The 13,761-nt window shown below is 44.5% G+C and overlaps 1 protein-coding gene across 3 annotated transcripts in view; it reads left to right on the top strand.

The window, feature by feature from the left end:
* LOC126291838 (connectin-like) overlaps positions 1-13,761 on the top strand; it is a 678,893-nt gene that overhangs the window by 633,050 nt on the left and 32,082 nt on the right. For all 3 annotated transcript variants that reach the window (XM_049985551.1, XM_049985552.1, XM_049985550.1), the window contains one exon: positions 3,260-3,752. In XM_049985551.1, the coding sequence (XP_049841508.1) occupies positions 3,260-3,752 (493 nt within the window). The remainder of the gene's footprint in view (positions 1-3,259; positions 3,753-13,761) is intronic.

Here is a 13,761-nt window from a genome sequence, read left to right on the forward strand (position 1 = left end):
GGATATCAACTGCGTTTTTCTAAATAGGAATTCCCATTTTTATTAGATATTCGTATAGTACGTAAAGAAATGTGAATGTTTTAGTTGGACCACTTGTTTCGCTTTGTGATAGATAGCGCTGTAATAGTCACAAACGTATAAGTACGTAGTATCACGTAACATTTAGCCAGTGCGGATGTTATTTGCTTCGTGATACATTACTCGGCTTAAAATGGACCGTTTACCAATTGCGAAAAGGGTCGATATCGTGTTTATGTATGGCTATTGTGATCAAAATGTCCAACGGGCGAGTGCTATGTATGCTGCTCGGTATCCTGGACGACATCATCCAAGTGTCCCGACCGTTCACCGGATAATTACGTTATTTAAGGAAACAGGAACCGTTCAGCCACATGTGAAACGTCAACCACGACCTGCAACAAATGATGATGCCCAAGTAGTGTTTTAGCTGCTGTCGCGGCTAATCCGCACATCAGTAGCAGACAATTTGCACGACAATCGGGAATCCAGAAAACCTCGGTGTTGAGAATGCTACATCAACATCCATTGCACCCGTACCATAATTCTATGCACCAGGAATTGCATGGCGACGACTTTGAACGTCGTGTACAGTTCGGCCACTGGGCACAAGAGAAATTACAGGACGATGACAGATTTTATGTACGCGTTCTATTTAGCGACGAACCGTCATTCACCAATAGCGGTAACGTAAACCGGGATAATATGCACTATTGGACAACGGAAAATCCACGATGGCTGCGACAAGTGGGACATCAGCGACCTTGGCGGGTTAATGTATGGTGCGGCATTATAGGAGGAAGGGCAATTGGCCCCCATTTTATCGACAGCAATCTAAATGGTGCAGTGTATGCCTATTTCCTACGTAATGTTTTACCGATGTTGCTTAAACATGTTTCACTGCATGACAGAATGGCGATGTACTTCCAACATGATTGATGTCCGGCACATATCTCGAGTGCGGTTGAAGCGGTATTGAATAGCATATTTGATGACAGGTGGATTGGTCATCGATGCAGCATACCATGACCGGCTCTTACGTCCCCGGATTTCCTTCTGTGGAGAAAGTTGAAGGATATTTGCTGTCGTGATCCACCGACAACGCCTGACAGCATGCGTCAGCGCATTGTTAATGTAAGTGCGAACAATACAGAAGGCGAATTGCTCGCTCTTGAGAGGAATGTCGTTACTCGTATTGCCAAATGCATTGAGGTTGATGGACATCATTTTGAGCATTTATTGCATTAATGTGGTATTTACAGGTAAACACGTTGTAACAGCTCCCGTCCTCAGAAATGATAAGTTGGCAAAGGTACTTGTATCACATTGGAACAACCGAAATAAAATGTTCAAACGTACCTACGTTCTGTATTTTAATTTTAAAAAAACCTACCTGTTATCAACTGTTCGTCTAAAATTGTGATCCACATATTTGTTACCATAAAGCGACATATATCACAAAGCGAAAAATCTGGTTCAACTGGAATATTCATATTTCTTTATGTACTACACGAATGAGTAATAAAAAATGGGGGTTCCTATTTTTAAAAAAAAAACGCAGTTCATTCCCGTTTTACCTGTAGCAGCGCCATCTAGCGGGCCAACCACAGCGTCATCTGGTTTCCCCCTTCAAGCTAGACGAGTTTCGTTCTTTGTAGTTTTTTCGTTTGATGCTTATTTCGTGAGATATTTTGCGCAGTCATTATCAATGGACCATCCTGTATATACCAGGTGATCAAAAAGTATAAATTTGAAAACTGAATAAATCACCGAATAATGTAGATTGACACAGATTCTTGGAATGACATGGGGTTTTATAAGAAACCGAAAAATACAAAAGTTTAAAAATGTCCGACAGATGGCGCTTCATCTGATTAGAATAGCAATAACTAGCATGACAAAGTAAGACAAAGCAAAGATGATGTTTTTTTGCAGGAAACGCTCAATATGTCCACCATCATTCCTCATCAATAGCTGTAGTCGAGGAAAAATGTTTTGAACAGCACTGTAATGCATGTCTTGAGTTATGGTGAGGCATTGGCGTCGGATGTTGTCTTTCAGCATCCCTAGAGATGTCGGTCGATCACAATACACTAGCGACTTCAGGTAACCCTAAAGCCAATAATCGCACGGACTGAGGTCTGGGGACCTGGGAGGCCAAGCATAACGAAAGTGGCGGCTGAGCACACGATCATCACCAAACAACGCGCGCAAGAGATCTTTCACGAGTCTAGCAATATGGAGTGGAGCGCCATCCTGCATAAATATCGTACTTTCCAGCAGGTGTTTATCAGCCAGGCTGGGGATGATGCGATTCTGTAACATATCGGCGTACCTCTCACCCGTCACGGTAGCAGTTACTGACGTTTTGCTGCCCAAGCCCCATCTGTGAACATTTTGTGAACTTTGTGTGTTTTTTTTCTAATAAAACCCCATGTCATCCCAAGCATGTTTGTCAATTTTTACTTCTCTATCTACATTTCAAATTTATACTGACCTTTTGATATATATATTGTCACCGCCAGACACCACACTTTCTATGTAGTAGCCTCTAAATCGGCCGTGGTCCGTTAGTATACGTCGGACCCGCGTGTCGCCACTATCAGTGATTGCAGACCGAGCGCCGCCACACGGCAGGTCTAGTCTAGAGAGACTCCCTAGCACTCGCCCCAGTTGTACAGCCGACTTTGCTAGCGATGGTTCACTGACTACATACGCTCTCATGTGCAGAGACGACAGTTTAGCATAGCCTTCAGCTACGTCATTTGCACCCACCTAGCAAGGCGCCATATTCAGTAATTACAATGAATTCTGAACAGATAATGTTGTGAATCATGTACCGTCAACAGCGACGTTCATTATTGATGGAAAAAAGTTAAGTATCAAACTATTTACGTCCGCTTTCTGAATTCTAATTCCTTGTCATGTTCCAGACCTCTTCTAGTAACACGGTGGTGGCTCTTCGGCCAACACAGTATATATAAATATATAACACTTTGTAGTGATAGTTGTAATAGGTGACACTATATATATATATATATATATATATATATATATATATATATATAATTCTAGTGGTCGTTGTAACATCTGCAACCATTAAAATTACGTCGTCCCTTCCCTTGCCTTTACCGTGTCTCGCAATGTGCTCTGCTTCTGACCTGTAGGACAGAGGCACCAGTATAGAACATCTCTCAGCGCACACCTGTTGTTACACTGAACATGTCACCCTGACCGGCAGGTGTTCGTGGAGCTGCCGTCGCTGCGGGTGCTGGCGCTCGACCGCAACAACCTGAGCGTGCTGCACGAGCGCGCCTTCTCGCAGCTGCCGGCGCTCCAGGAGCTGGACCTGCACGGCAACCAGCTGCCGGCGGTGACGCGCTCCACCTGGGCCGGGCTGGGAGCGCTGCGCCGCCTCGACCTCAGCGGCAACCGGTTGGGCGCCGTCGCCGACGGCACCTTCCAGCTGCTGGGCGCGCTGCACGAGCTCGAGCTGGCCGAGAACGACGTGGAGTGGGTGGGCGCGCGCGCCTTCCAGGGGCTGCGCGCGCTGCGCAGGCTCTCGCTGCGCGACAACCAGCTGGCGCAGCTGCCGGGCAACCAGCTGCTGGCCAGCGCGGCCGCGCTGCGTGTGCTCGACCTGCGCGACAACGAGCTCACCACGCTGCACGAGGACACCATCCGGCCCGTGCTCGAGACCATGACCAACGCCAGCGCCTACCTCTACCTCGAAGGTCAGTAGTGGCGCCCACTCTACTCCCACCTACACCAGTAACTGACACCTCTGCCAGTAGAGTTATTGGGACTACAACTTTGCCAGTAGTGGCAAGTGCTGTTGCAGATCATGGGTCATTTGTGTCATACAACAAGCTTGTTGTTGTTGTGATCTTCAGTCCGAAGACTGGTTTGATGCAACTCTATATCCATTGTTCTGTATGGGCCTACTTTGGATCACGCTTGTCCAAATGCTGGGCTTTCATGTTTGCCCAGTAGTGTCGCACCCTCTGGTGATTTAACTCCCTCCTTTCTTCTGTCCAATGGGTACCTTTCCTTCACAGGTTTTCCTGAAACTCTCAGACTTCCTTCAGCGCTTAAGTAATAGAGCCCAGTACGTTGTCCTCGATGGTGAGTGTTCATCGGAGGTGAGGGTATCATCTGGAGTGCCCCAGGGAAGTGTGGTAGGTTCAAATGGTTTAAATGGCTGTAAGCACTGTGGGACTTAACTTCTAAGGTCATCAGTCCCCTAGAACTTAGAACTACTTAAACCTAACCAACCTAAGGACATCACACACATCCATGCCCGACGCAGGATTCGAACCAGCGGCCGTAGCGGTCGGGCGGTTCCAGACTGTAGCGCCTAGAACCACTCGGTCACACCGGCCTGCGAAGTGTGGTAGGTCCGCTGTTGTTTTCTATCTACATAAATGACCTTTTGGATAGAGTGGATAGCAATGTGCTGCTGTTTCCTGATGATGCTGTGGTGTATGGGAAGATGTCGTCGTTGAGTGACTGTAGGAGGATACAAGATGACTTGGACACGATTTGTGATTGGTGTAAAGAATGGCAGCTAACTCTACATATAGATAAATATATATTAATGCAGATGAATAATGGCAGCTAACTCTACATGTAGATAAATATATATTCATGCAGATGAATAGGAAAAAGAATCCTGTAATGTTTGAATACTCCATTAGTAGTGTAGCGCTTGACACAATCACGTCCATTAAATGTTTGGGCGTAACGTTGCAGAGCGATATGAAGTGGGACAAGCATGTAATGGCAGTAGTGGGGAAGGCGGATAGTCGTCTTTGGTTCATTGGTAGAATTTTGGGAAGATGTGGTTCATCTGTAAAGGAGACCGCTTACAAAACACTAATACGACCTATTCTTGAGTACTGCTCGAGCGTTTTGGATTCCTATCAGGTCTGATTGAAGGAGGACATAGAAGCAATTCGGAGGCCGGCTGCTAGATTTCTTTTTGATAGGTTTGATCATCACTCGAATGTTATGGAAATGCTTCAGGAACTGGGGTGGGAGTCTCTAGTGGAAAGGAGGCGTTCTTTCGTGAATCGCTGCTGAGGAAATTTAGAGAACCAGCATTTGAGGCTGACTGCAGTATAATTTTACTGCCGCCAACTTACATTTCCCGGAAAGGTCACAAGGATAAGATTAGCTGGATTAGGGCTCGTACAGAGGCATATAGGCAGTCATTTTTCCCTCGTTCTGTTTGGGAGTGGAACAGAGAGAGAAGATGGTAGTTGTGGTACGAGGTACCCTCCGCCAGGCACCGTATGATTGATTGCGGAATATGTATGTAGATGTAGATGTAGGGTACGCCTTACTGTCTGTCCTGGAGATCAGATATTCCCAGTTTCTGTGGTATATCCAGTGGTCTGAACCTTCTTGTTTTACCCGAAGATGAACAGACGGTTGGTCAGTTTATTTGGAGGCAATCTTGCAACATGGCTACAGAAAACCACCCTTCTTTTTGTTGCACAGTCAGAGAGTCTCTTGATATGTTCGTGGAGCTCCCAGTTATTTCGTCTTTGAATCCCCCATATTCTTCTACTGGGCCTACGATATTCCTTAGGATTTTCCTCTCTCTTACTTATTTCTCCATCAGACCTGATGTGGAGTACTTAAGTTTCAGGTTGCATGAGAGGTATGTTTTGTTGTAGGTGTTCATATTCAGTCGATGACCGCCCCTGGTAGCTCGATGGTCGCTGCAACGGAATGTCATGCCTAACGGTCCAGGCTCGATTCATGGCTCGGTTTGAGATTTTCTCTGCTCAGGGACTGGGTGTTGTGTTGCCTTTATCATCATCATTTCATCCCCCCTGACACAGAAGTCGCCAAAGTGGCGTCAACTCCAAAGGCTTGCACCAGGCGAATGGTCTACCCGACGGGAGGCCCTATCCATATGGCAGTTCCACTTATAGTCAGTCGATAGGCCAATTCCAACTTAATGACTCTCATGTATAATGACGTTTCTTCTGGTATGTTGGGTCCAATCCATTCGCCGATATACTTAAACTTCTCTGTCCTTTTGATGTTTCCCTGATCTGGTAAAACTATGTTAGCTTCTTTGAAATTGGTGAAGAACTGTGTTTTCTCCAATGACACTCGAAGACCCACTTTGGCTGCCTGTTTTCTGAGCCTTTTTACCTGCATTGTTGCCATTTATAGACAATCAGCCATCAGTGCCATGTCATCTGCAAAAGCCAGGCAATCTACAATCACTCCTTCGTTCTTACGGCCCAGGCAAACACCACTCTGAGCACCCAAACTGATCAGCTCCTTGCGCCATTCTCTCACAACCTTTTCAGCGACAAAGTTGAAGAAAATTGGGAAGAATCCATCCCCTTGTCTCATTGGGTCTTCCTTAAGCCTCCCTGATATTCTCCCTGTTTAATATCCAGTTGATCTTCTGCCCTTGTTAGTAACACTCTGGAGAGAATCTTGTATGTTACTGGGAAAAATGAAGTTCCATGATAGATGTTAAGATCAGTAAAATCTCCCTTTTTGTGAAGTGGATGTATCAGAATCGTGTTCCAATCAGGTGATAATTTCTCTATTTCCCAGATGTCCTGCATGATCTCGGTGAGCTTGCCCATGGCATTGCTTCCAGCACATTTCCAGAGTTTACCAACAATAGAGTCCTCTCCATGTAACTTATTATTCCTTAGAAGTTGAATGATTCGTCTAACTTCTTCCAATGAAGGAGGCAGTGAGTCCGGGTTTGGTGTAGTTTCTTTGTAGTCAAAGTCTTCGCTGGGTGGATCACAGTTGTGTAGGTTTTTAAAATACTTAGCTAAGAGGTTGCAGTTGTCCTTGTCGCTAAAAATCAGTTTGCCCTGCGAATCCCTAGGCTTGGCGGATCTTATATCCTGAGTGTTTGCTTGAAGGTTCTGTAGAAACTTCTGGAGTTATTGTTAGTGAACCTCCCTTCGATTTGGGTTAGTTGCCCACTATATTTCTATACTTTTTCTTTCTACCCAGTTGGGCATTGAGGCCACCAACCAGTATGACGGTGGCTGTGTCTGGAACTTTAGAGATAATATCTTCTAAGTCTTCCCAGAATTTGTCAGTTCTGCTTGGATTGCGTCTGTTGTGTTGGTTGATTGGAGCATGTACGTTGACCACATTGCAGCCCAGCACATTTGAGGGAGACGATGGATGCACGACTATATGCTACTCTGCAATGAAATGGAACATCTGCAGCCGTCCTTAACATCTTATTAATTATACGGCTACTAGTTTCAATTCAGTGCACCAACTTTAGCCCTTAACTGACACTGAAGGTGTAACTGTTTATCGTCCATGTTTCACTTCCGAACATGGCCACACTCAACATAAACACTTTCTGAAAAGACTTCTTAACACATATATCTATGTTCTGTGCTAACAATTTCTCTTCTTCAGAAACGTTCTTCTTGCCATTGCCAGTCAGTATTTTATATCTATTCTACTTTGCCCATCATCCATTATTTTACTGCCCAAATAGCAAACTTCATCTACTACTTTAAGAATATCGTTTCCGTATCTAAATTAATCAGTTTCAACTGATGTTATTAGTCTACTTTTCATCACCCTTGTGTTGATTTTGATTGATGTTCAGCTTATATTCACCTTTCAAGACACTATCCTTCCGTTCAACCGATTTTCGAAGTCCTTACCTATCTGTAACAGAATTATAATGACATTGACCATCTTCATTTCGCCTCCTTCACCTTCAGTTCACACTCTAAATTTTTCTTTGACTCCCTGTAGTGCTAGCTTACTGTGCGGATTGAATAACGTCAGTCAGACGTTGCAACTGTCTCACTCCCTTCCCAATCATTGCTTCCCTTTCATGCCCATCTACTCTTGTAACTTCCGACTCGCTTCTGTACAAGTTGTAAACAGCCTTTCATTCCCTGTGCTTTGCTGCCATCAGAATTTCAGAGAGAGTATTCCAGTCAACATTGTCAAAAGCTTTCTGTAAGTATACAAATGTTATTAATGTCGGTTTGCCTTTCCTATCTTCTAAGGTAGGTCATAGGATCAGCATCGCCTCGCCTGTTCCGACATTTCCCAAGAATCAATACAGATCCTCCCTGAGGTCGGCTTCCACCAGTCTTTCCATTCTTCTGTACAGAGTTCGTGTTAGTATTCTTCCCCAAAGACTTATGTAAGTGATAGGTCGGTAATATTCAGACCTGTTAACACCAGCTTTTTTGGAACTGTAATGATTATAATTTTCTTGAAGCATAGTTTAGGCACGTGCAAACAACACCATGATAATATTACTCGATTTGTAATTGCATCATGCAGTTATCCTCGACTCTATACGTCAACTTAAAAGGTCAGTGTTCGTCATTTATGAGAAGTTTTGATTTGCTGCTTTAAGATGAAAGAATTAGCGGCTGAGGTGCATAAAATTTAGTTTCATTCCTATTGTGAGTAACTTACTAGTGAAAGAACGTGCAGAGAATGGTTCCAGCGCTTCAGGAACGGTAATATTGACGTCAGAGGCCGGCATGATGGTGAAAGAGAGAAGGTGCTATAATGTTTCCAGCGTTGCTCGTCACTTACACTTCGCTGTTTGTTCTGAATAAGTGGGGATTTTCGAGGATTAGATACTAACCTAAGAGCACTACTTAAATTGCTGAAACGTCCAGCAATCATATTTATAGTCTGGCTCATCACAAACATTTAGCTACTCTTGAGTCCTTAACAACGCTTTCGTAAATTCGTCGATCAAGACAAAGATCACACCACACAAGCGAGGGACGTCACATAACCGCTGTCCTATTTCAGCCGAATGCCAGACGACTGTTTAGTCATTCGTGTGGAACACAGCTGTAAAATACCTCACGTAAACAGTTCTAACGTGTAATTAAGTAAAAACAAAGTAATGAATCAGCAATTTCATTTTAATATTGGGCGATGTAGCTTTCAATGCCAATTTCATTATCACAAGAGGGAGCGTTTATACTAAACAAGCCGACACGTCCATTTAGCAGCACACGGAACAGCAGGTTGTATGTCGCCCTGTCCAATGGCCAAGTGACCTTTGCGAACACAGTCTCATTAGTAGGCCGTACTGTTGGTTGGCTCCACCTCGAAAGTTTATGCGACTTCCTTGACAATTGCCTTGCAATTCCATTCAAAGAAGTCAAAATGAGTAACTTTCATTGAGACGTACAAGTACACGGTATGAAAAGTGTCAAAGTGTCAAAATGTCTTAGGTAACATTGCGTTCGTGCAAACGTTCTGAGGTGTGGGGCTGATCTGTTATTCTGCGCAACGGACTAATCTGAGACGTACCCTTTACCCTGTGGCTCCTGCAAGATGCAATTTCCACCCCCACACTACTACAGAAATCAGACAGTCGCTTCTAACGTTCTAAAGAGAAATGCCTGAAAAACTTTCGGCAATAAATATCTTATGGAGTCGTCCGCTGTAAGGAAATGACACAAAAATTCACAAAATTTCTTACGTAACTAGTGGGATACTTGGGTAATGGAGTAGCGCTAGATAGTGTAAGAAAAACATGAAACTAACGAAAATTATTATTTATTTTGCAAAAATTCTGAGAAATCACAGTGGCACTTTTAATTATGAACTAAACAAGATGTTTCCGGGTTCTTTTCGGAATGTGAAGTTACCTCTAAAGGATAGGATTCTCTAATGAAATTTCTATACAAAGTTTAAGATTGTTATTGACTTGACAGAATGGCTGAGAGCCGCGCCTACTCAACTTGAATAATTATCCGTTAGAATGTTGCTAGGTATGGTCGAGGCTGTCGCATGTGAAATGCAGTGAAGTGTACTGCTTTGGAGGAAATATGGGACTCGCTATATCTGTAGCGCAGAATGCCATAAGCTGCGATGATTTCTGTCTGCGCTGCACGCTGCTGACAAATAAGATACTCTCGTTCTATCTGGATTCACCTTCGCCAGTCAAACTCTCCCTATGCCTTGATGAAGTCAAGGATTCCTATTCGCCTCCAGTCTAAGTATTGGCGTGGTACACCAGTCAGTTAACCAGTGCACCGCGATGCCACTCAAAATTCGGTCGCAGGCGTTTAACTATAACTCTGTCCGTTCACACTGCACAATAAGTGTGTCGGCCAACATAGTCAACAACACTTAATCGTAAGGACTCAATATAGAGCAGCACTTCGATTCGCTCTCGACAGAGGTGCTCTCCCAGTGAAGTACTGAGGAGAGACTTGTTCCTCGCTCTTTCGAGTACACGTACGAGCGCTCACGCTCTCGTTACGTGTTCTCGCTCCAAGAGCGACAACGGAACGGCCCCTCTCCACGCCAGACGTGAAAGGGTATATCTTGCGGTCTCTTCCATTATTCCTTCAGCTCAAGGCGTCAGAAATATCTTCTTCCAGAATGAGATTTTCACTCTGCAGCGGAGTGTGCGCTGATATGAAACTTCCTGGCAGATTAAAACTGTGTGCCCGACCGAGACTCTAATTCGGGACCTTTGCATTTCGCGGGCAAGTGCACTTGCCCGCGAAAGGCAAAGGTCCCGAGTTCGAGTCTCGGTCGGGCACACAGTTTTAATCTGCCAGGAAGTTTCTTATCTTCTTCCAATCAGCATTGGTCTTCTAAAATGGGAGAATTACGTTTCGGTTAAGGCGACCAATTCGGAAGCTTGTAGCTTTGGTGTTTGCCGTTTGCTGTCTCCCTGTGAAAATCTCTAAAACTACCTGCTATGTGTAAAGAATGCGTAGGCTGGCCACTCCCACATAATGCAGCGGAATTTGCTTTTAAGCCAAAGACGGGGTTGTTCCCCCCTTTCACTCGGGCCCACGCTGTCCGCTACGGGTGATCACCGGTCGACATGGGCTGGGTCGTCCTTGAAGGGCCTGGCGTCCCGTTGTGCGGCATCTCTCCCGAACTAAAAGCCTCTGTGACCGTCTTGTCTGGAATATATGTGTGCACGCCAGCCTCGAATATTTCAACCACGGTGCGATTACTTGTCAATTGCATATCGTTTACATGAATTCATACAACATTGACTTTATCTTATCGAGTTTGGGTTCGAATGAAGCGTCCTGATGTGCGGAACATGATTGTAAGGTCGGAATATGTAAGCAATGAAGGTCAGGAGACCACGACGTCTTACAACGTGTGGAATTCAGAGTGTCGAAAATCGTGAGTTCAGATTGAAGATGAGCAATTTGCGACATCTGGTATAAGCGAATTTAACTATTACTTGGTAACCATCTGGTGATTTTCAGTTACTTAAATGATAGCGGATGGTGGTCGACAGTACCTTCAGATTACACAAAACAGTGTGCATTAGAAAGATACTCACTGTCTCCATGACAAAATGTTCCCTCCCAGAGTGAAATTTTCAATCTGCAACGGAGTGTGCGCTTATATGAAACTTTCTTGAAGATTAAAACTGTGTGGCATACCGAGGCTTGAACTCTGGACCTTTGCTTTTCGGAAGAGAGCTTCTGTGAAGTTTGAAAGGTAGGAGGCGAGGTCCTGGCGTAAGTGAAAACTTGAGGCCGGGTCGTGAGTCGTGTGTGGGTAACTCAGTTGGACGAACACTTTCCAGCCTGAGAAAAAGGTCTCGAGTTCGAGTCTCCGTCCAGTACACAATTTTAATCTACTAGAAAGTTTCAAAATGTGTGCAATTAAGAAGTTACTCACTGCCTCCATGACAGAATGATCCTTTTGAGAATGAATTACTCACTCTGCAGTGGAGTGTGCGCTGATGTGAAACATAGTGGCAGATTAAACTGTGTGCCGGTCCGGACCGAGACTCGTACTCGGGACCTTTTCCTTCCGCAGGAGAGCTTCTGTGAAGTTTAGAAGGCAGGAGGTGAGGTACTGTCTGAAGTGAAGCTGTGAGGGTGGATAGTGAGTTGTGCTTGGGTAGCTCAATTGGACGAGCACTTGTCCACGTAAAGCCAAGGTCGCGAGTTCGAGCCTCGATCCAGCACACAGTTTTAATATGCCAGGAAGTTTCAAAATGTTACTTTCCTCTAAATTCATAAATGTCCTGACAAAGACATTTTAGACAAGTGCTTGTCCGAAAGTAAGGCCCGTCCAGTCTGAGAAATGGAAACCACTGTGAAAATCATAAATGTTTTATTTGCAACGGTTAGCTACACCTTCCAGCTACTTCTCTTCACAGTCGCCGCTCTGACTTTGACATTTGTCGTAGGGCCGTTTGAACTTTACAGTACCCTCGTCATCGCTTTCGGCCAATTCTCTACGCTGGCCTACAGCTGTTTGCAGTGCGAAACGTTGTCTTCATAGCCAGGGATTAACGTGAGCAGAGATCAAAATGAATAGGGAGTCAATTACGAGACGTATGGTGCGTGATGAAACACTTTCCATCGCTGCAGGAGCATCTTCATAGCACCTGCAAAGCGCTGCCGAAAATTGTCATGGACGAGGAACTGCATTACACAAGGCGAAACCTCTCACCACGCCCTCATACTTGGCGGGAGACTTTTATAGGCATTTTAACGTGCTTACTGTGCTCTCAGAACCGAAAAAAGCGACACTGCCCAACACATCTGTGCAAAACTTCATAGCATATTTCTCTGTAGCTTCCATTTCGCGCGCGATCACACTCTTCTTTCCTAATGGCCCTCGTATTTCCTATTCGAAGGAAGCAAGACGTCAGCGCTGAGTTCGCTTTTCGGCAAGTTGCTGAAGTTTCAAGGACTTTCGACGTAAATTCTCGCTAGATTCCGCGCAACTGCCTCTGGCCTCTCGGCACAAATTCTAATGAAGTTTTTACGCTAGAACACTTTTGCATTTTTCTTTTTGTGCCGAACTATTTTACGTCAATAGCCCTTAGAGTTGTTAGGTGATGTCCTCTATCGGTACGTAACTTGCAATTACCGTTTCTTCTGTACACAGCTGCCATGCCCAACATCCACAGTAATTTACTTGTTTTATTTTGTTTTGTTTATTTTTTATACTGCGCTTTATCTGATTCCGTAGTCCTTTCTTTCCGCTGCTGCGGCCGGCCGTTGTGACCGAGCAGTTCAGTCCGGAACCGCGCTGCTGCTACGGTCGTAGGTTCTAATCCTGCCTCGGGCATGGATGTGTGTGATGTCCTTAGGTCAGTTAGGTCTAAGTAGTTCTAAGTCTAGGGGACTGATGACCTCAGATGTTAAGTCCCACAGTGCTCAGATCCATTTCTGATGCTGCTTCCTGCTCCAGGTTACTTCTGAATGCTCTAGCCGATTTTCAACTAAGCTGTTCATTTTCTTTGTAACGGTCTTCTGTAGTCTTCCAAGCGCGTCCATTTAAGCGTTTCTTCATTTATACTACAACTATTTACTTAATGTTTAACTTTTTCAATAGGACCACACTTCGGATGCTCACAAATTCTTTGGCTCCGGATTTTCGGTAGACGGATCTTCCCTTCCACTGTATTTACCAGAGACACTTGGCGACAAAAATGTAAATTTGGAACCAAGAGGAACCACTACAACCGAACGTAGTTGCTATTATAAGTCGACTTGCTTGCATATGGGAACTTCACAGTTTCGTGGAACTGCCAATTAGGGCTAATCAACAGCTACTGAAAAAATAGAAAGCAACACAGATTAGCAATAATTCACAATGCTTTATTAAGACAAGCTTTGCAATACTTACTTTCACGAAGTGAAGAAAACCGCAACAAATGTTGAACTAATAATATATGAGTTGCTTGCGACCAGTTACGAAATAGTATACTGTAAATGCATATTCTGGAATACACTG

The sequence above is a fragment of the Schistocerca gregaria genome, chromosome 9 (genome assembly GCF_023897955.1).
Source record: "Schistocerca gregaria isolate iqSchGreg1 chromosome 9, iqSchGreg1.2, whole genome shotgun sequence".
In the NCBI taxonomy this organism is placed as follows: domain Eukaryota; kingdom Metazoa; phylum Arthropoda; class Insecta; order Orthoptera; family Acrididae; genus Schistocerca; species Schistocerca gregaria.